General features: G+C 42.7%; 1 protein-coding gene across 2 annotated transcripts in view; it reads left to right on the plus strand.

Moving 5' to 3' along the window:
- Positions 1–23,189, plus strand: part of efnb3a (ephrin-B3a) — a 38,572-nt gene extending 15,383 nt beyond the window's left edge. For both annotated transcript variants that reach the window (XM_060909346.1, XM_060909345.1), the window contains exons 2-5: positions 111–391; positions 21,046–21,138; positions 21,250–21,312; positions 21,458–23,189. In XM_060909346.1, coding sequence (XP_060765329.1) covers positions 111–391; positions 21,046–21,138; positions 21,250–21,312; positions 21,458–21,906 — 886 coding nt within the window. In that variant the 3' untranslated portion in view covers positions 21,907–23,189. The remainder of the gene's footprint in view (positions 1–110; positions 392–21,045; positions 21,139–21,249; positions 21,313–21,457) is intronic.
- Positions 23,190–23,394: the final 205 nt, after the last annotated feature.

A 23,394-nucleotide genomic window follows, 5' to 3' on the forward strand; every position in this document is an offset into this window, starting at 1 on the left:
GGATAGAGAGGCCACACCCCTTTCTCTGAGACTTAATCGGAAGCCACACCCCTTTTACTGAGCGACTCCAAATTAAATTTCTTCCTTTCCTTCTCTCTCTCTCTGTGCAGGTTTGGGGACGAGCGAGGTTATGTGCTGTACCCTCAGATGGGGGACCGTTTGGACCTGGTGTGTCCCGCGTCCTCATCCCCGCCACAGTATGAGTTCTATAAGCTGTACCTGGTGTCAGAGCGCGAGCAGGCAGACAAGTGCGAGCTGAGCAACGACTCCAACCTGCTGCTCACCTGTGACAAACCCAACGCCGACACGCGCTTCACCATCAAGTTCCAGGAGTTCTCCCCCAACCTGTGGGGCCACGAATTCAAGAACCTGCATGACTACTTCATCATAGGTGTGGGATAAAGTTTCTAGCTTTCTAAAGGGGTTCTACCTGGAACCTTTTCTGAAATTAACCTCTGGCCTTTAATGTAGCTGCTCAGCCAAGACACAACCAGTATATGTGTGTGTGTGTGTGTGTGTGTGTGTGTGTGTGTGTGTGTGAGAGAGAGAGAGAGTGCGAGTGACCTTGTAGCCTTCTTTTTAACTGATTTGAGAAAAATGTGATCATTACAGGAACACAACTGGAAGCTGAAATAATGCATTAATATTCTCATACTGCACCTAATATGCTGTGTGTGTGTGTGTGTGTGTGTGTGTGTGTGTGTGCGCGCACACACGTAGGTGTATATTGCTTCCTTTGGGAAATCATTTTTAATTAACCTATTGTGGCTTTTGGTAATTTATACAGTATGGTGGTAATGAGCTGGAGCAAAGAGGGAGGTGTGTGTGTGTGTGTGTGTGTGTGTGTGTGTGTGTAGCCATTATGTTTTAGCTGAAGCTGGAGGCCTAATTGGCAGTAATGGGTCTCCGAGGCACAAGGGCACTGTGGAGGAGGGGCGAGAGAGAGAGAGAGAGAAACTATTTACATTGTCTTACTCAGCACTTAAATAAGAAATTTATTTCTCTCTCTCTCAAACAAAAACAGTCCAAAACCACATACTGTTCCCCATGGCAGGTGGTGCAAAGGCCACACCTCCTCCTGCCAGACTGACAGGTGTTGCAGAGGCCACACCTCCTTCACTCTGACTGAACAGGTCACAGGTCCTACATAATAAAGTGTGTGAAAATAGCACACTACCTTCAGTGCACACTCTTTAGCAAGCAGTGTTAGCTAGTCAGCTAAGTAGGACGTAGCAACAACCAAGCTTTCTCGGTTACCATGACAATTCCATGCCTGTTGCTCCGTCCCAAACCACACACTAGTGCACTAAAAAGCCTGTCAAAATAACATGCTGACAAAGTTGTTTTAATACACTCTTTAATGCAGCTGCATGCAGTTTGGGACACAGCCACATCGAGAAAGTATTTACTATGTGATAATTTATTGGAAGGCTCTGTGTGTGTGTGTGTGTGTGTGTGTGTGTGTGTGTGTGTGTGTGAGAGAGAGAGACTGAAAATGATATCTGCTGGCTGTATTCCAAACTGCTTTTGGGAGTACGAGCCCTCAGAGCGGTTCTCATAAAAATGTTCGATTGCTGAGCAGGAGGAGTTTACAGTGCTCATCTTTCTCTCTCTCTCTCTCACACACACACACACACTTCTGCCACTTCCCGAGGAGAAGTGCTTGTGCATGTGGGTTTGAAATGTGTGCATGCACATAAGTTTGTTTATTCCCATAGTGAAGATGTGGGTTTTTAGAGATTTAAAGCCTTGTTAATTATTAAAGGGTGTGTTTTGATTTATTTATCAAGGTTAAGCTGAAATAACAGAAGAGATTAACTGTGTGTGTGTGTGTGTGTGTGTGTGTGTGTGTGTGTTTTCTGTCCCAGTAGCTGGTTTCCGTTTCAGTGTCGTCACCCAAAAGGAACCTCGGCAGGCATCATGTTTGAGACGTCCTTCAGATTTGTATACGAAGGCTAGCTAGTTAATCATAACTATCAGGTTAGCGTGAGGGAGTCGAGTTAATTTTAACACAAAGAGCGACTTTACGGTTGACACACACAGAAGGTAACATTTTCAGAGAGGCAAATTACACGAGTTCTGAAGGAGTGAAACAGTTGGTTCAGGGATAGGTGAGCAAATATCAGTGAGGGAAATCAGGTGACGTCAGCGAGCAAATGAATGAAGCTGTGAGGAAATCAGCGAGTGAATAATCTATTTGTTTCGACTTCTGAATGTCTCGAACGGTCGGTTAACGAACTGAAGAAAAAGTCTGTGATCAATGAGGTAAACAAATCGGTGAACGGGTCTGAACGAGCGAGCAAGCAAGCGTTCGATTTAGGAGTTGGTGAACGTCGGTGAATCTGTAAATGAAAAGTGTAAACATTAATGAGGGAATCGGTGAAGGATTCTGAACAAATCAGTGAGCGAATCATGATTCATTAAACAGGTCTGAATGGCTCTGTGAACAAGTCTGAAGAAAGGTTTGAGCCGAAAATAACTGTAGCGTGTGTGTGTGTGTGTGTGTGTACAGAGAATTGGTTGAGTAAGTAACACAAAGCGACATGTTGCCTTCTGAACTAGGTCAACAATCGGAGCGCTGCATTACGGTGTGTGTGTGAGAGAGAGACAGAGAGAGTTGGAGCCTGTGTTTATCTAAATGTCTAAGTCTTCAGCTGTGTTCACATCATTATCACACGCGTGTCTGTCGTCTGGTCTGATGTGTGTGTGTGTGAGAGGCAGAGAGGTACAAGGGTCGGGCTGAAAGACTCTCAGACTAATTGGATCAGTTTTAGACAGTGATTCATTAACCTTTCTGACTGCTGCAGCTGCTCATATAGACATCTCTCTCTCACACACACACACACACACACACACACACACACACCTCTTGGCTCACACATTTGTCAAATGGGCCTTTATTGAATGTGTGTTTGTGGTGTCTACATCTCAAGTAGGTTATTGTGGTTTAAGATGACACATGAAGTCCAGCTTCCTCTAAAATTTCATTAAATGTGGCAATGAAATGTTTTAAAGTGTCTGTGTTGTTCGTCAATCCTGGTGGAATTCAATAGTGTAGCAAATCAAATGTCTCGCTGTAATATTTGCGCTTTAAACGCAAACTATTTTCAGTGAACAGTGTAGCCTGTGTAAAAATCTCCGAAGCTACAACATAATGCTAATATACACCCACTGACGCTTGTGCGTGTCAGTTAGCGCGTCTTCTGTGTTTGTGTATTCACTGTTTTAATTGGAAGAAAGGCTAATGCTCGTTGGACAACAGGTTTTTAACATTCCGTCATTTGAGCCACGCCCCCAACACACACACGCGCGCACACACACACACACATCTCTCGATATTTATGAGGCAACATGCTCTTCATTTGTCAAACCTGGACACAGTTTCTCCATGATGACTGGTTGACCTCTCAAAGGGGCGGAACCCTGTAACCAGGTGCCAATTCATCAGGAATAAACATCACACACACACAGACAATCAGTACCAGTCAGAACTTCTCAGAGCATGCTGTAGAGGCCATTTTAAATATCTCATCTCATTATCTGTAGCCGCTTTATCCTGTCCTACAGGGTCGCAGGCGAGCTGGAGCCTATCCCAGCTGACTACGGGCGAAAGGCGGGGTACACCCTGGACAAGTCGCCAGGTCATCACAGGGCTGACACATAGACACAGACAACCATTCACACTCACATTCACACCTACGCTCAATTTAGAGTCACCAGTTAACCTAACCTGCATGTCTTTGGACTGTGGGGGAAACCGGAGCACCCGGAGGAAACCCACGCGGACACGGGGAGAACATGCAAACTCCGCACAGAAAGGCCCTCGCCGGCCACGGGGCTCGAACCCGGACCTTCTTGCTGTGAGGTGACAGCGCTAACCACTACACCACTGTGACACCCCCATTTTAAATATTATAAATAAATTCAGTATTAAGTTCTGTTTGATGATTCATGATAATTTATGAAATCTGTTGTTTATAAATCTAGCTTGGTAGCTGAAGAAGGACATGACGGCAAACAGTACATTGGTTCAGCGGTGTTTATTATTAATCTTAGGTTCCAAATCCCTGTAAATGAGCAATAACATTTTAGAACGAATGCATTAATATAAACCTCTTGCTCATGTCACGTCTACAACATTCCATACAGCTGCGGTCAGCAATTTACAGACCGGGACATGAAGGGCATGGCAATTTTGGACTTTCAGGGATTTCTTTGAATTGTTCTTTTTCTGTGGCAGAATGATTCTCCAACATACACCTGTAATAGGAAAAGCAGAGAAAAAAAAGTTTGGTGCACAAGTTAATTTATTTTGGATTTTCTGAAATCAACACAGGGTCAAAATTATGCATACACCCACTTAGATTATGAATTCAGTTGTGCTGAAAGTTCCAAAATGTCTTAACTTGACAAGGCCTCTTAACTTCCTGTTTGTGATGATGATTGACTACAACTTGTAGCTTCTCTGTGTACAATATAAAAAAGGGTTTGTTTGACACTCATTGGCTTGACCAACAAACGCACAGTACAATGGGAAAGTCCAAGGAGCTCAGTGCAGGTCTGAGAAAGAGGATCATATATTTACACACTCGGAAATGTCTCTTGGAGCCATTTCTAAACCACTGCAGAGAGTCACTGCAGGATCAACAGTTCAAACAATTGTGCATAAAAGTTATTGGAAGTCATTTGCTGGAAGATGATCCAAACTGTCCCCCTCAGCTGAGAAGAAATTGGTTCAGATGGTCCGGAACAACCCAAGAATCACCAAGGCACAGGTCTGCCATGAACTAGAAGTCAAGTGATTACAGTCAAGTAATTTTTGAATGTTACCATGGACTGAGAGGCTGCTGTCCAAGAAAGAAGCCCCTGTTCCAAAATCAACACCTTCAAGCTCAACTAAAGTTTGCAGCTGACCACACAGACAAAGAAAAATCTTTCTGGAAGAAAGTTTTATGGTCAGATGTGACAAAGGTTGAGTTGTTTGACCACAATAACTAGAGGTACAGAGGAACGTTGTACCAACTGTTAAACATGGTGGTGGTAGCATCATGCTCTGGGGCTGTTTCACTGCCAGTGGAATTGGCGAATTGCACAAAGTGGATGGAATCATGAAGAACCGCAAACCATCAGAAACTTGGACACAGTTGTGTGTTTCCCAACAGGACAATGACCCCAAACACACATCAGATCTGGTTGTGATATGGATAAAGCAGGAGAACATTAAGCTTAAAACAAGTCCTGACCTCAACTCTATCAAAAATATGAGAACTGTGATTAAAAGTTGGGTCAGTTCCAGGAAACACACAAATTTAAAGGTCCCATGGCATGGTGGTTTGTTGATGCTTTAAACGGGCTCGTGGAGGTTTCCGGATGTTATATCCGCAGCCTTTCTCGAAATGAACCCTCGGCACGTAGATATAGCCTCCTGGGAGAAAGCCCCATTTCAGCGCTTTTCCCAGTGCGTCGTTTTGCTAATGAGAAGCAGGAGGCGGGGAAGGGTAGAGGGTGGGGGCGGGTCTTGTCATTAATATTCATGACATGTAAACGTGTTACCTCTGATTGGCTAACAGCACTGTGACACTACCTCCAGTGGGTCAGAACAAGTGGATGTGGGTGTCTTACTATGGCGAGAGAGAAGGAACAAACTGCGAAGGGAAAAACACCACGTGCTGACGTCATTAAGGTGCAACGTGAGGAAATAAAATAAATTCAACAAATGTTTGGGTTTTTACTGAACAAACAAACAAATAAAATGAACGAGTGACTTAAAAAAAAGAATGTGGGTGTCTTTGTAAAAACTGTTTTGATTGGCTATTATAACAGAGCATGCTGCATGCTTTTTGGTTTTGTAGCGCAGAGTACCTGGCTAACTTCAGGAAGTGGTTAGCTGCACAGCTAATGTAGCCATTGCTAGGCTAACGTGGCACCGATTTTAAAACACGGCAAAACGACTTAACAGGTATACACTTACTTGTTCGCTGTTTGTGGCTGACGCGGCAGGGATGCTTGGTACGGACCCAGGCTTCAGTGACAGTTGATGTGCAAAACCTGCCCTGTACTGTCCCAAGTTGTGGAAACATTCCTCAGGAAAATGCTTCCGACAAACATACACCGTCTTAGGTAGACTCGACGGCGTATTATTGGAGTAAATAAAATTAAGCCACTGCGTCTTCAGGGGCTCTCCCGTCGGCAGTAAAAACAGACTCTTTTCTGTGTTGTCACATCCATGTACAGCGCAATTTCCATGTTTCGCTCGCTTAGGTGGTGCCATGTTGTTGTGTCCTCCCTCTATGGTCTCCTCACTACAATTGGGCGGGCAATTCATACAGTGGGTGGGAATCCAGAGGGCGGGCGTGGGGATCATCTCCCTTGCTGACGTAGGCAAGGGAAGAGTTTATCAACGCGCCATTTTGACGCGCCATTCTCAAATGTTGGGCATAGTTTGGTTTACACATTATGAAATTTCTAGCCACTGGGGTGACTTAAGAAGGTCAGAGGAACTCATTTTAACGTTAAAAAACCTCAGAAAGTGAAAATTTCATGCCATGGGACCTTTAACTGAAATCTACCAGTCCTGTCAAGAAGAGAGGACAAATATCCAACCAGAATTCACACCGAAGCTTGTTCATGGAGCCCAAAAGCATCTGGTGAAGGTGAAACTTGCTAATGTACATTTAAACAAATATTAGGTGTCTGTACTGTATGTATAATTTTGACCCTTTGTTGATTTCAAAAATGAAATAAAATAAATTCAAAACTTGTGCACCAAATTCTTTTTTTTTTCCTATTAAAGATGTATGTTGTACAATCATTCTACCAAAGAAAAAGAACAGTTCAAAGAAACAATTCAAAGCCCAAAATTGCCATGACATCAATATCTGTGAATGTAAACTTCTGACCACACAAACTTACAATAGTCCATGATAGAAGTTGTACTTCCCCTACCTTAATAACGACCAGCGCCACACTGGTGACGCCCAAACTGAACAAATTTAGAAGTGTAAGAGTGTGTGTGTGTGTGTGTGTGTGTGTGTCCCCAGCAGCTGTTCATTACTGACAGAACAATGGAGAACATGTAGAGACAGAGTGAGAGATATTCAACCTGTGTGTGTGTGTGTGTGTGTGTGTGTGTGTGTGTGTGAGAGAGAGAGAGGAATTTAACTGCAAAATATTTTTAGCGTTTTTGAATGTTAAACTCCCCTGCCCCCTTTACATTTTTCCATGCACATGCATTTTTTAATTTTATTTTATTACTAACCCTAATTCTGAAAAAAGGAAACAAGAAGATATTTTTGTCAACATTTAAAATATTCCTCAGAAACAACTGAATCTAATGGGATTAAAAAAAAAAAAAAACAACTCCCATATGTTTAAACATAGTGTAAAGAAATTAAAAATGAAGTATCCTGCATTAAAAATAGACAGTATAGTAGTGAAGTTTTATTTGAAAAGTATCCCCACACGTCCTTCATAGCGCACTCCTAAGCACTGCATAAATTATTTAGAAAGCAATACTGAAGGATTTATGGTTCTATTCATTTAAGGTTTATAACAGTACCGTTAGTCACCTCATGAGTTTTGCGATACATAAAAATCCACCAGCACGGCTTAATAAAAGATTTATGCGCTGCTTATGAATGTGTTATGAAGCCTTATTTAGGTAAACAGAGGATTGGACAGGATCAAATATGATGCCTCCGAGTTATAAGAAATATTTTTCAAGTGTTGTGCTCATAATTCAATAACACTGTATTAGCGGTCGATGCTAAGTGTATTAACTGTATAATAATTTTAGTTGTTCTGAATATTTTATTACAATTTTACCAACACATCTGAGGTAAATGTTGACATTCCGGATAATTCTGTCTCGCTTCTAGAGTCACTGTGGCTACGTTCACACTGCAGGCTGAAGTGACTCAAATCCGATCTTTTCGCCCATATGTGACCTGTATCCGATCTTTTATTGACAATATGAACGACACAGATCCGATTTTTTCAAATCCGACCCAGGCCGTTTGGATATGTGGTCCTAATTCCGATTCCTATCCGCTCTTTTCATATGCGACTTCAGTCTGAACCGCCAGGTCGCATTCATCCGACTTACACGTCATCAACGAGCCACAAACGTCACTGTTCTGCGCTGAAGTAGGTGGCGGGTCTCTCAAAAAAAGTTACAACAACATGGCGCATAATCACGGGCGCAGATAGAGGGTGGGACGGGGGGGATTCGTCCCACCCAGATTTAAATTCACTTCGTTCGGTCCCCCCCACTTATAGGGAGGAAAAAACGTCTATGCTGTCTTTCTTTGCATAAGGCAAACCTCACGGAAAAATCAAAAGACTAATTACCATTCGGTTTATTGAGGTGCACAGCAGTACATACATAGTTGCAACAACTCACATAAAACAAAACAAAGACTGATATTCGGTTGGTTGAGCTGCGCAGACTGCACAGGTTGCGAGCTCGAGCTTGGTTGCTATGGTTACTAACAACAAGTTTGACAGGCATATCGGGGTTGGGGTTGGTTTGCTGGCAGCTTTGTCCCCCCCAGTTCAAAAAACGTATCTGCGCCCCTGCACATGACATCAATGCGAGGGACGCTTCGGGCTGTGAAGGTTCTGAATCTTCTCAATGGAAGGACGCAGAGGTTAGGGAGCTGATTTCCATTTGGGGGGATGCAGCTATTCAAGCTAGATTGGATGGGTCATACCGCAACCGGGCGGTTTTACTTCCGTAAACACTGGCCATGCTCACTGCGTGTGACGTCGTCGTATCCTGCAATGCGCATGCGGAACACTTTTAGGTCGCTTTTCGTTCATACTGAGGATCACATACAAGTCGCATATATTTGTTAATGTGAACGACCTCACAAAAAAATCGGATTTCACAAAAAAATCGGAATTGAGCATTAAGCCTTGCAGTGTGACCGTAGCGTGTGTCTTTACATCGGGCCTCAATTATCACGCTGGATGAGAGCGGAGTTATTCATAAATTGTTTGTAAAGCGTTTACACAAGGAATTTGTTATTCATGAACATCCTGTAAATGCTGGAAAAAAATATTTTGTCTCCTTCTCCTTTTTTGCTCCTGTGTGCGTGAGAGAATTTACACATAAGATGACTAACTAATGTAAACGCTGACTTGATTGACTTCAGCTTGAATAATCTGCATGGGTTAATCTGCATGCACTTTTATATCTGGATTATACAGTGGAGTTTATTCTGCTTATTTTTATGACATTGTTTAGCTGTAAATATAATATTCAGAGCGACTTACAGAAGAGTTCGAGTCTCTATCACAAACACATCCTCATGCTAGTTCATGACACCAGGGACTAAGAGAACCATCCAGAACCTTAAGTGAAAACAAGTGGTTTATCTGACTGCCATTAATTAAAGGATATAATAAAACATTATTGCCATTCAGTTATGACAAAAGAAATGGCGGTGTATAAACAGAGGAGGGTTCGGTCCGTCTGCGCAGAGCCATAAACATCTCAGTTGATGGAAGATTTAACACTCCTTTATAAATCTTATATCGTCTTATTGCCCCAACAGTGAAGGAAAATGATTTCCATTTCTGCCTTTCAGACCCCGTCCACACGTAGCCGGGTATCTGCTAAATCGAAGATATTTTTCTACGTTTTGGCCTGTCATCCACATGAAAACACATCAAAAACGAATATTTAAAAAAACTCCGGGCAAAGTGAAGATTTTTGAAAACTCCGTGTATGCCTTTTCGTGTAGACAGAGATAACCGGAGTTTTGTGTTTTAGAACGTCACAATCTGCGCCAAAAAAATGACAACAAATCTGCCCTGACGTCAAACGTGCGACCTTTGTTTACTGCAGAAGCCAGATTAAGCATGGACAAAGAGTAATGGATCGGAGTAGTGCCTTGAAAGCGTTAATTATTGTGCAGGTGCTATTTACATGTTTAATTTTAGAAGCCCAACTACTGACAAGATTCCCAATCAACGTTTTCTTGCGTCTTTTGAAGTTTATACTCCACAATTGTGTTTAGAAGCAATTCTGTCTCCGAGTCTGTCCAGACGAACGAGCTTGGCGCCATGTTTTATGTTTAGGCGGAAGTGACGCCAGCAGAGGGCTATTCTGATGTGATTAGGGGGTAGGATTTGGGGAAATAATGCCATCTACAGGTTTGGAATGCTTATGAATGTGATTGAAAACGCAGATGTTCGGTTATGCGTGGAAGGGATTTTTTTCGAAGACGAGGTGGTGTGGATAAAACATTTTTATAAACGGAGGGGGGGAAAATGTTCGGTTTTAAAAATACCCGGCTACATGTGTACATGGCCTCAGTCTTTACCCTGATCGCTCATTTCATGCTCCAAGCTCTGTGAATTTTACCTTATATGGAGTTTTGTGGGTGTCACCACATGCAAATGAGCTGTGTCAGGAACAGGCGCGCGCTTTACACTTTATGAGTGATCAATATATCAGGGCTTTGAACCGGTTCAAGGAACGAAAACGAAAACCGGGAACTTTTTCTATTTCACATGGAACAGAAACGAAACCAGAAACTTTATTATTTTTTATGTTCCGGAACAGAAACGCTTATTAAAAATAATGGTAACCGGTTAATACCGGTTTTTATTTCGTTCTTCAAAGTTTCTGTAGCCTACAAATAGCCATTCTTCGACTGCGCAAGTTTCTATGACCCATTGGGGTTCACTTCCTGTGTGACGTTCGCTGACTGAATGGAGAGAGCGGGAAGGTGGACTACTAGTGAGTAAGTGCATTACTGAGTGTCTCTGAGCAAAGAAGAGCCTGAACGATGCAACCTCCCTATTGGCTGTTTATTGGCTGTTTGTAAAAATGTATCAGTTGTTGCCCTTCCCACGGGAATCATCGCGGGCTCGAGAGACGAGACCTGACGAGTTAGTTCGTTGGTAGCAGAACAAAATGTCTGGACACAAATCAGGTTTTCAGAAAAGGAAAGAAAATAAACGGAGGGTCGAAAATACAAAAAAGGAGGCAGAAAATGCAAAACGAGTTTTAAGGTAGGACAAATGGTTACTTTTCTGAGGCAGCCCGCCGTGGCTGCCTGCAGGCTTATTTATTATAGCCCATTTAGTTAAAATAGTTGATATAAAATGTTTATAGTTATAGTTATGTGATGGTTGTCCTGATTTAGACTGGTGTGGTTTTTTTTTTTTGGGGGGGGGGTTTGCGCGATGTTGCACCCGGGTCCAGATTAGGGCAGAACCGGCCCTGGCTACATTTCAGCTGTAGTTTGTTATGAATGTATGTACTTGCATAGATGTGTACTTGGTCTTCCAATATGGCGCTTAACAAAATCTCGCGGCGTGGTGACGTCATGCGGTAGCCCTCTATAGGGCCTGACTAGCCTTTGGTAACACACTAAACGAATTATCTTTCATTTTTGGCACTTTTTCTGTTTGTGTAGATGGGAAGACATACTGAGAATCCAAATCGCCAACATTTGAAATAATAATTGTTTTGAATTATTTCTTGTCTTATTTAATGAAGGTTGTAATAGAATTAGCCTACATTTGGCTTAAGCTGGATGAGTCCGAGACATAATTTTATAGCCATTTGTTAAACAGCTGACAGGGAACGTAATTAACCGTTCCGGGAACGAAATTTTTTTGTTCTAACCGGTTCGGGAATGTCTATTTAATGGTGGAACCCAAAACCGGAAACGTTAAAATTCCGTTTCTGTTCGGAACGAACCAATAGGAAAAAAATTCCGGTTCAAAGCCCTGCAATGTATACACCGGTCTGAAGAAAATCAGCATTTGGGGTAGCTGGTAAATTTTCGTCTTGTTTGGTGAAGAGATAAGTCTTTAAAACATTGGTTTAGAAACATTAATCTTAAAAATGTTAATCCCTTCAGCAGTGTTGTGTTTTCAGATTCATATCATATTAGTGAGCACAGGGACTGACGGAGAAAGAAGCTTCGACAAAAATAGCATAAATGTTGGAATAAAAACAGCTCTTGGAAGTGCACTTAGACTTTTGGCTTTGTGTGCGTGTGCGCGTGTGTGTTTAGTGTGTGTGCGTGGTGGTGGTGTTGTTGAGATTAGAGCTTTTTGCACTGGATGTATTCCAAACTGCTACTGTTTTTGAGTACGAACGCTCGGAGTGTTTCAGATCAAACGCTCGATTGCAGAGTGCTCGCAGTTCCCAAAGGAGCACTTTAACCCAAAACACACACACACACACAATCAATCCCTTGATGTGAGAAATGTTTGTGTAGCATTGACAGAATGCCAAACATATCGAAGCTTGGGTGTGTCCTTGAGTTTCTTTCCTCACTTTAACTGTCTCACGTTTATATGACGTTTTTCAGGCAGTCACATAACTCTCGTAGGTTTATGTTGTTTTTAGCTAGCTAGCTATTTATGCTTAGCTCACATACTCCAATGACAACCTCTGAATATAACGTTATGGAGTTTATTTGGTAGCAGACTAATGCTAGCTTGAACAAACATTTAGGTCCAAGAAAAAAAAAAAAGGTTAGTATTTCAAGCTCCACCTCAATATTTCCATTTCCCACTCTGGAGAAAAACCAGAAAAAAAAAATCACCCTTGGTTCCTCAGATTCAGTTCAAGTTCCTAAAGGAGTTCCTGGAACAGTAACTGAAGTTCTTGAGTTCGCTGATAAGAGTTCCCAAGTTACCGATACAGTTCCTCAAATGGAAATATGTTCCAAAGTACCTCGAAAAGGTTCCTGTTCTGGAAATGCATTTAAAGCCCCAGCAAAAGTTCCTGTTGTAACAGCGTGCCTAAAGCATTCCTCCAATGGAAAGACATCTAAAATTCTTTAAAGGGACACTACATACTGTAGGATCTAGAGCAGGGGTGGGCAATTATTTTTTCCATGGGGCCACATGAGAAACAGAAAATTTTGTGGAGGGCCGGACCATAAGGCTGAACTAAATTCTGCATAATATTAATTGTATTTCTTTATATAAAGCAATAAATATCATTGTTTTTACAAGCTGCTAAGACTGGTAAGAGTATGGAAGAAACGAGGTTGCCTTACAAAAAATGTCATTTATTCAATCAAATTTCCCAAAACAATGGTTAACAAAATGTGAACGTTTGTAGCATTTTTTTTCAGTCACATTCACCCCAAACACAATAAAGACATCACAATATTGTCTTTCTACTCCAAATATCAAGCAAGATACATCATATTATAATAATGATGCCCGCATTTGTAGTCTAATCACCTCATTTGGTGTTTTTCAGTTTTTTATTTGTTCAGTGAGAGAAATCTCGTCTCTGTTGGTCTTTAACGAGTGCATCAGAGTCAGGTTGAATGTCTGAGGTGGAGATGTGATGCACAGCTGACAGATGATCATCAGTCGATTCGGTGTAGGAATCAGATCTACAGATCGGCTCGGGCTCCGGCGCCTGCTGGTGACGTCACACTATGTGATTGGCTGGACCGTTTGAAGGATGACGTGCAAGTTTGTGGTTGGTCTGGACAAATTACGGAAGTAGTTATCGCAGGATTAGGTTTCGTGGGATTTCATGTCATGTTCATGTCGTGCGCATTGCGTTTTTGTTGAACACAACTTCAAAATAAAAGCAATGCACATTCAGTCCATGCATGAGGTAAAATTAGAAAATACGTTTATTTTGTAATTTCTAATCAACCTTACGCGGGCCGGTCAGAATGAACCAAAGGGCCGGATGCGGCCCGCGGGCCGTAAAATGCCCAGGTCTGATCTAGAGGCATCGAGTGGTGAGGATGCAGATTGCAATTAACTGAATGCCCCGCCTTCCCTTTCCAAACGTACAGTGACTATCAGGTGACTATAGCATCCTTCCAAAATGATTATCATCTACGACTGCATCGTGTCGAGTCACCTGTCGACTGATGTTACTTTAAATAGATATTTAGAAATTGTCTTTCATTTTTTAGTCTGTAAAACTATAGGTCATAACTTACACATAAAATAGCGCGGTGTATTCTGTGTTGTGATGGTGTTTTATTTCTTGTAAATATTATTGTTACTTGTTCTGCATTGTGGTGTGTTTTATGGATAACGTTAGGAGCATACTTTTTTTTTTCTCCATTTGAAGTGTCAAATAATGGGTAGACCACCTGCACTGTAAAAAATGATTTGTTGTTTTAACTTAAAAAAATGAGTGCAAGGGCTGCCTTAGAATTTTGAGTTCACTGAAATTAATATAGTAAGTTCACAACAATTTAACTTACTATGTGAATTTCAATGAACTCAAAATTTTAAGGCAGCCCTTGCACTAACTTTCTGAAGTTAAAACAACAAATCATTTTTTACAGTGTGGTAACCTTCTGGAGGTTAGAGGGAGAGGACGAGGTGGATCAGCACGGCCAATTTACATCTGAACACACACACACACCCCTTATGCTATAAATACTCTGAGGACACAGATTGTGTTGCCCAACTTGCTGCTAATTTGGCAAAAAATACTGACAATGAAATCTTCCAGTTCACCTTTTGATGACATATTTGAAAAATCACCCCAATTTTTCCATTCTGTAGTTATGGAAACTGGATTTTATTCATGTTTGACTCACTATATGAAAATCAAGTATAAGGAACCACAAAATTTTATTTTGAGGACAAAATTACATGGAAAGTGGCTCCATTTCCAATGTTTAGAATGTGACAAACATTGATCATTAAAAGAAAGCTCCATTTTTCATTTCAGAATGAAATTGATTTAGATGAAGGTAAACTAATTCCATAGCTATATTCTAGCTAAAGGTATCAAACAATATATTTGTAACTGCATTTAGGTTAGAGGCTCAACTGGTCCAGCAGAAAACATTTGTCCCTCAGTGAGTTCCATCTTCGAACGGACACCAACGTTTATCCTGGTTTCCTGCCATCACCCGTCCCGATCTCTCCAACCTCATTTTACTTCATGCTTTCACTTTTTGTCGAGGACTCATGCTCCTTTGCTTTCTCCTATGCAAAATAAATAAGTACAATCCTCCATCTCATCATCTTCAGTCGCTTTATCCTGTTGTACAGGGTCGCAGGAGCCTATCCCAGCTGACTACGGGTGAAAGGCGGGGTACACCCTGGACAAGTCGCCAGGTCATCACAGGGCTGACACATAGACACAGACAACCATTCACACTCACATTCACACCTACGCTCAATTTAGAGTCACCAGTTAACCTAACCTGCATGTCTTTGGACTGTGGGGGAAACCGGAGCACCCGGAGGAAACCCACGCGGACACGGGGAGAACATGCAAACTCCGCACAGAAAGGCCCTTGCCGGCCACGGGGCTCGAACCCGGACCTTCTTGCTGTGAGGCGACAGTGCTAACCACTACGCCACCGTGCCGCCACAATCCTCCATTTTAAAAATAAATTAAAAATTTTGGTTCTCAAACTTGTTAGCCAGCACCAGCAAACACTAATTCATCTTCTTTCTTCTTCTGCTTCCTTCTGGATTCACGCTGCCGCTTATAAAAAACACCAAAGTCACTCTGCAAAGGTTTGTCTGTTCTGGGCTACTGTATAAAAATGGCAGCAGTGGAAGTGGATCTCTGCCTTTTAGATATAAAGGGCTTGTTCTAATCTTACAAAAACACAACGATTCATAGTTATGGTTAATCATACACTAAAGAAAACACACTTCTGAATACTGTCTTCCATTTCTGCCAATAGATCCCCCTGAATCCCACATCATACACCATGAAGTTCCTAAAAAGTTTATTTTTGGAGTGGAAACATAAAATTTCTGACCTTTTCCGAAAAAGTTCCTCAAAGGGAAATGCATGCATGCATGCATGCATACACACACACACACACACACGCACAGGTTCTTCCATAGGGGGAAAATTATAGAAGCTTTTAAATAGCCTGTGCTAAGTGCTACATTACTGCAGTGTGCATTTGGTGTTTTTCGTGATGAGTTTCTCATAAATAATGCACGAGCGAGAAGAGAACCATTCAGTCGGCTCCATGAGTCTGGGAACAAAAACTCTGAATACTGCATCACTTATTAAACACTGCTGTGTCAATAACTGATTCCACCCAGGACACTATATGGAGGCGTGGCCTCTGCGTGCAAGGCTCAGTGAGGGAGGCGTGGCCTCCGCGTGCAAGCCTCAGTGAGGGAGGCGTAGCCTCCGCGTGCGAGCCATGTGTCAGTCTTCATGAAGAAGGCATTGCCACTGAATCTCTGCTCTTCGACTTTGTGAAGGAGGCGTGACCTGTGCGGCTCAGTCACAGTGAAGGGGGTGTGGCCTCCTCAAGGCTGACCATCACATGATATTAAATTGTATCTCCTTGAACCAGCTATAAATCATGTCCTATTAAAATGGCAATGAAACAAATATATTAAACTGACTTACCGTATGATGGTTCTGACTTATCATACTGTAATGCATCTTTTATACAATTTTTTCAGAAAGCATCTCATTAAAATAACAAAAGTTCAGCTGAATAAAACTGTATATGTTTATAACTTATAAAATACTTTAGTGATCGATTTATTAAACCACCTAAAAATGTACATCTCTCTCTCTTTCTCTCTCTGTATGTGAGAATGAGATGTCGGTGCGTGTTATTTCTGCTCCGTGCTTCTCCATAATGCAGCTTTATTTTGAGTCTTTCTATATAAGCTGTGGCATCACTGCTTATGGGTGTGTGTGTGTACACATCCATGGAAGCAGCAGAGACCATAACTAATGTATCTATCTATCTATCTATCCACTTATCTGTCCATCCATCTCTTGCTTCCTTCGTCTTTCTCTCATTCTCTTGGATTTTCTCTCTTATTTTTTCTTTTCTCCTCCTCTAAATTTCTCTTTTTCCTCTCTTTCTCCATTTATTGCAGTCTCTCGAGTCGAGCTGACAGATACATGACCCAGAAAACCGTTAAGCATTTCACCCTCAGATTGTTCTCTCCATATCTCTCTCTCTCGCTCTTTCTCTACCCTTTTCTGTGTTAACATCTTTAAAAGTTTTTAAACTTCCAAAAACTTTCCCCATCACTTAATTTCTCCGTCTACTTCCAGCCCCTTTATCTCTCTTCAGTATTTATTATTCTCTCACTCCTTCCTTGTAGATCATTAATGATTTATATTTGCTGCTTAAGAATGTGCAGAATAACGCAGGAAGTGTGCTTGTTAAACTGCAGTTTATGGGCTGATGGACACAGAGTACGCAGGGACACGCTGCCTGTCTCTGCACAAGACTCCGCAACCTTTTTAAGGTTCAATTTACATCTGTGGAAACCATGTGCGTGCGTCCCAAACCAAACCACGCTACATTAAAAATTAGTATTACATGTTATAATCCTGTTCTGTTTGTGCAAACTATCAGGCAGCCATGATTGGCCAGTGCAGCTCTGATTGACAGGGCTAAGCTAGGAAGCTGTCTCCGCCCACTCACACCTAGCTATGGTGTGATCTCCTGATGAGAGGATGAAATCTTAGGGCGTATTCACACCTACGTTGTTTGGTCCGGACCAAACGAACCAAATTTCCCTTGGTCCGGACCTTTTGGGTTGGTCTGAATACAAACCACCGAACTCTGGTCCGGACCAAACAAGCGGACCGAGACCGAGCTGCAAGGTCGGACTCGGTCCGGACCAAAGGAACCCTGGTGCGGACCTTTTGGAGGTGTGAAAGCAGACCGGACCTAATCCGACAGTTTTGCTTTTTTGTACCTCGGGAGCTTCCATCGTTTGTTGAGCATTATGGGAAACCGAGTCTTGACACTCCACCGCAAAGTGCAAACACTGTTTCGGTTGTCAAGGGAACCTTACAACAGTCGTTCAGTCATTCAGGCTAGACTACAGAGTACAAAAAATGAGTAGGGGGCAAACGTGGGCCGACGAAGAAACGCGTACCCTTGTGGATATATGGGCAGATGTCCACATATCTGAGCTTTTGGAGAGAACACACAAAAATGCCAACGTGTTTGCTGTATTCAGTGAGAAAATGAAGGAGAAGGGGTTCACGCGCTCCCCAGAACAATGTCGGCTAAAAGTGAAGAAACTCCGTCAGACCTACATTAAAATCAGGGACATTCTTTCAAAAAGTGGCGGTACTAGCGACTTGCGTGAAGAGCCAGAACTGTCACAACATGATGTGCACTCATCAGCGCTATCCTCCCTGACTACTTTTGAACTTAACGCTTTGTGCGCGTGTCGTCTCTGACCAATAGCTGAACGACCTCAGGGCGCGTGGCTTTGTTGACAGATTTTGGTCCGCTTACTAAAATGTACAGTGTGAAAGCGAACCGCACCAAAATGAAAAAATAAAAAAAAACATTTGGTTCGGACCAAAGCAAGTGAACTATCGAACTATCCTGGTCTGAATACACCCTTAAATACTTATCTGATGTACGGTGTAGCTCAGTAACGTGGCGGTTTGTGATCGAGTCCATGACCATGTGTTTGTTTATCTGGCGCTATTTGATGATGTCATCTTGCTGCTCCTCTTTAGAATATTCAGGTGCTGGAAACAACTGTAGAATTGAAGAAACATCAACGATGACCCCGGCCTTGATTCAGGAGGAGTTGTGTAGTTGTGCGTGTGCTTACAGTGCGATCCACGTCGGCTCGACGTGTCCTCATGCTATAAACAAACTGACAGACATGACGACGATAAAAACAAAATAAAAGCATTGTTTCTAAGAGCCTGATGGAGTGAGAAAACAATGCCGATTTCTCACTCCTCCCACTCTGTATCATCTGTCTGTCCGTCTGTCTCTCCATCTTTCTCTCTCCAATCAGTTTTTCTATCTTTCCATACTCTTCTGTTTTGTCTGTCTTTCCATCACTTGTTTCTTCTCATCTTACCCTCCCTCTTTCTTTCCACTTTGTCTCTCTCCCTCTTTCTCTCCGTTTTATCTATATCTCGGTCCGACTCCATTTTATTTCTCTCACCACCTCATTCCATTTTGTCTCTCCATCTGTCCCTCTCCATTTTTTGCTCTCAACTTGTCTCTCTCTCCCTCTCTCTATTCATCCGCCGTCAGTCTGGATCATCATCTCAATTACGCCATCGTCCATCCTTGTGTGTGTGTGTGTGTGTGTGTGTGTGCGTGCCCCTTTTGTCCTGTCGTGCTCTCCCTAAAAAGGAGCCCTTCATGTGATTCTCTCCTTCCTCTTTCCTGCTCTCAGCCTTGTTCCTTCCATCACTTTCTCTCTCTCCTGCTGTTCCTACACCTCCTTTCGCACCCCTGCAGCTTCACCCACGGGAGAGAGAGAAGAATGGGAGAGAGAGAAGAATGGGAGCGAGAGAGAGACAAAATGAAGTTTGGGAGAGAGTGAGACAAGAAGTAGGAATGAGTGAGCAAGACATACTGAAAGAAGAGGAAACAGAGTGAAAGTTATTCCTCCATGTGCAAGATCAAGTTTAGTCAGTGTGTTATTGATATTACAGTGTGTGTGTGTGTGTGTGTGTGTGTGTGTGTGTGTGTATGTGTGTACTGTTTGAAGATTTTTAGCGAGCGCGCTGGTGAGTGGGCTTGTGCTAGCATGATTTAGCGTTGTCCTGGACGCTAGCCTGCTGCAGGCGTTAGTGTTTTGAATCTTGAGCCAAGTGGGTTTTTTTGTTTTGTTTTTTTGAGCGGAGTTGCAGTTTTTAGCACATTTGCTAACGAAGTCATCAACATGACGCACTGAGCTGCAGGCGAAGGAAAGCTGGATGTTTTCCAGACAAAATCAGAAGCCAAATGATTTAGTGATGTGTGTCAGGTGAGATAAAAATCAAGGGGTTTTGCTGCTGCGCCTGAATTCACGCCATCTTACACTGTTTATTGTATACGCTGTTCAAACACGTTTCATTTGTGATTCAGTCTTTCTGAACAAGTCATGAATCACGACACTTTAGTTTGGTGCTTTGGTTTAGTTCAGTACTTTTCGAATATCCCAGAGTCACTCCTTTGTTGTTCAGCAGGTTGGGGTTTGAGAGTGAAATGAATCTTGGGCCTGACTGAATGATTCATTGATTCATCAGTGTTTGATTCAGTGATTCTTTTGTTCATAATAAATCCTTTCATTCAGATAGTCAGTGTTAGAGAGGGGATTGGTTCTCGATCACGACCAGAAGATTCGCCGATTCGTTCAACGATTCTTTTGGTCAGCGTTTGATTCACTGATTCTTTTGGAAACGACAAGATTCACTGCTGTGTCATTCAGCATGTCAGGGTTTGAATCAGTGTGTTTAGTGAGAATCGTTCAAGCTCATTCAGTCAAAGCTGGAGAGTCTCATGTGTTTCAGTACAGTGTCTTTCTAAACAGAGACATAAAGCACATTATAAACGATAATCAGCAACAATAATTAACTATTATAGTAACATTGCTGAAGATGCTGTGCAACTGAATGAATCAGAATGAATCATTTAACTGAATGAACTCAAATATCACTGAAAAGACTCAAGAAGTTTCAAGTGTCGCCAAACACATCATCGTGTTCCAACATGGTATAAATGCTGCATTCATGACCGAGTGAGAAAAATCAATCACTTTCTCCAACTTATAAGTCCAATTCGGAACGTCGGAATTGCATAAAATCATGATGTGTGTCTGTGGTACAAAGGAACACAGGAAAGTAAGAACCAAGAGCTGCAGATTGTTTTAAAGCTTACAAGTGTGTGTGTGTGTGAGAAGACATTGCAGGCTGTGAGTGTTAGCGTGTGTAAGTGTTCATGTAGTGCCACAAGGAGTGTGTGACCCGTTTTCTCCTTCTCTACAGGAGATCAGCTGTCATGAAAGGCTGCGCGCGCGCACACACACACACACACACACACACACACACACACACACACACACACACACACACACGTGTCAGAAAGCAGTGGGAAGACTCCACTGAGCACCGAAGTCGCACACTGTCTCACATCCACTCTCACATGGAGGTTTAACTCAGCAAGAGCTACACACACATTCTCCGTCTGTCTGTCTCTTCACCTGTATCTCTCCCTCACCTGTCTCACTCTCCCTCCAACACCCGTCTCTCTCTAGTCTGGTAATTTCACCTGTCTCTCACACTGCCACCGTCTCCAACACTCTACTCTCTCTCTTCCTCAGCTACCTCTGATGGGACGAGGCAGGGGTTAGACAGCATGAGAGGAGGAGCATGTGCAACACGAGGGATGAAGGTTGTGCTCAAAGTGGGACAGAGTATGTACCATCATGAACATCATCATCATCACACTCTATTCAGTAATATTTTTTGTGTAATATAATTACACCTTTAATAGAATAGTGTGTGTGTGTGTGTCATTCCTGCAGGTGCATATGGACTGCCCCCCAAACCAAAACCCGATCCGGGTCACTCCAGCAGCAAAACTCCAGGTTTATCACTCTTTGTGTCTCACTCTCCCACTTGTCTCTGTTAACGTCACCTGTATCACTCCATCTCTCTCTCTCTCTCTCTCTTGTTTGCTCTCCATCACCTATCTCATTCTCCATCTTACTCCTGTCTCTCTTTCTCTCTCAGATCACGGCGCAGACTCCCCAAACAGCGTAAACGGAGCCGAAGCGGGCGAGATAGATACAGGTGACGGCTCCATCTCAGCCTCGGTCACCGTGGTGATCTTCAGTGCAGTGGGTGGAGCCTTTGTCTTGCTGTTGGTTGCCGTAGTGATCGGGGTGGTGTGTTACCGCAGGAGGAAAGCCAAACACTCAGAAACACAGCGGCCTAGCCTGTCTCTCTCCGCCCTTACGCCCAGAAGGGGCGGGCCCAACACTGCAGGAAACACAGGAGTCATGGCAGGGGGTAACATCACTGGCGGCACAGAGCCCAGTGACATCATCATCCCGTTGCGGACTTCTGACTCCGCCTACTGCCCACACTATGAGAAGGTCAGCGGTGATTACGGACATCCGGTCTACATTGTACAGGAAATGCCTCCTCAGAGTCCGGCTAACATCTACTATAAAGTATGAGGAGGGACCTGGAACAAAACACACACACACACACACACACACACTCCCCCCCCCTCCACACACACTTCGTAAGACTGAAGATTCTTCCTTCCTTCCTTCCCGGAAACTCATCCTTATCACACATGTCGTTGATTGGCTGAGATGTGTTCTGTGCGTCTTTAGTTTGCTACAAAGCTAATGTTGCTAACAAATAAGGGAAGCTTATAGCCACCAATTTAGCATATTACACTAAGTGTGTGTGTGTGCATATGTATAAAATCATCCTCCAGAAGCTGAATCACTTTCCTCATCGACACACACTTTGATGTCACTTGACACCAGCACAGGCTCCGGTACGGGGGTGGGGCATGGCGGGGTGGGGCATGGCGGGGCGGGGCTGAGTTAACAGTCAGTGCTAAATGTAATTACGGTGTATTCTTCGTCTCTCTCGGTATCGTTTCAGCAGTTTTTCAACACATCTGAGAGAAATGCTGACGTTCCTGATAATACTGGATATTTTTTACACGGTTTATATAAAAGATTTGAGCTACATGTTAGCTCGCAAAACGCCATTAGCTTCCCAGTGTTGTATTCCAATGTGACGAAAATAAATAAAATTCATAGTTAATACTATATAAATAAAAACACTTGTTAAATATTACAGTACTGAGTAATATAGTAAAATAATATTTATACATGTGCAATATTTATATCTAATCCTCAGATCCACAAGCGCTTTCATTTGTTACTGAAGGAAATGAAAATCGCTCCAGTTTTTTAAAATCATACAAGTTCAGACATTTATCTTCATATTTCTGTATAAAGCTGCAAAAAACATGTATGAGTCAGTCGTTACTGCCATTCTGCCATGACAGGACCACAAAAATATTCTAGAAAAACCACTAAAAAGGGCATATTGTTCCTGAGACGAGTCGGTGACTATTTTGACGAAACTGAAGGCCATAAGCTTCTATTACTTGTTAGCAACATTAGCATCAACTCAAGGTGCAAACCTCGTGGAAAACATGTCTCATGGACATTTTACTTTTGGACTGCTCTGTGTGTGTGTGTGTGTGTGTGTGTGTGTGTGTGTGTGTGTGTGTGTGTGTGTGTGTGTGTTAAACTGCAGATCTTTGTAAACACCTGTGGTAGAGACTGGCACTGAAGCCTTGTGTTACTTCCTGTTTCTCACCTGTTGTAGTAAATGTTTCGATCGTGTGTGTGTGCGTTATAAAGATGTCCTAAAACCCCACAAACACATTGTAGGATTGAAGAGTTGAAATATTGAAGCGGTTGGTTTTAGAGCGGTGTGTGTGTTTGGTGTTTATTCTGCTCTTCACTCCCAATTCCCTCGGCGTGTTTATTTCAGTCACCGTGAAACCAAAAGCGCTGGCGTTTCCCTCCTCCTGCGTTTGTCCCGATTTTTCCCGCCGTCTTTCTCTCTACATGCATCTAACCCTGAATTCACATGCTGAGCGTTTTCCTGCCTCACGCTGGTTGTCAGCAGGT

Source organism: Neoarius graeffei, chromosome 25 (assembly GCF_027579695.1).
Source record: "Neoarius graeffei isolate fNeoGra1 chromosome 25, fNeoGra1.pri, whole genome shotgun sequence".
In the NCBI taxonomy this organism is placed as follows: domain Eukaryota; kingdom Metazoa; phylum Chordata; class Actinopteri; order Siluriformes; family Ariidae; genus Neoarius; species Neoarius graeffei.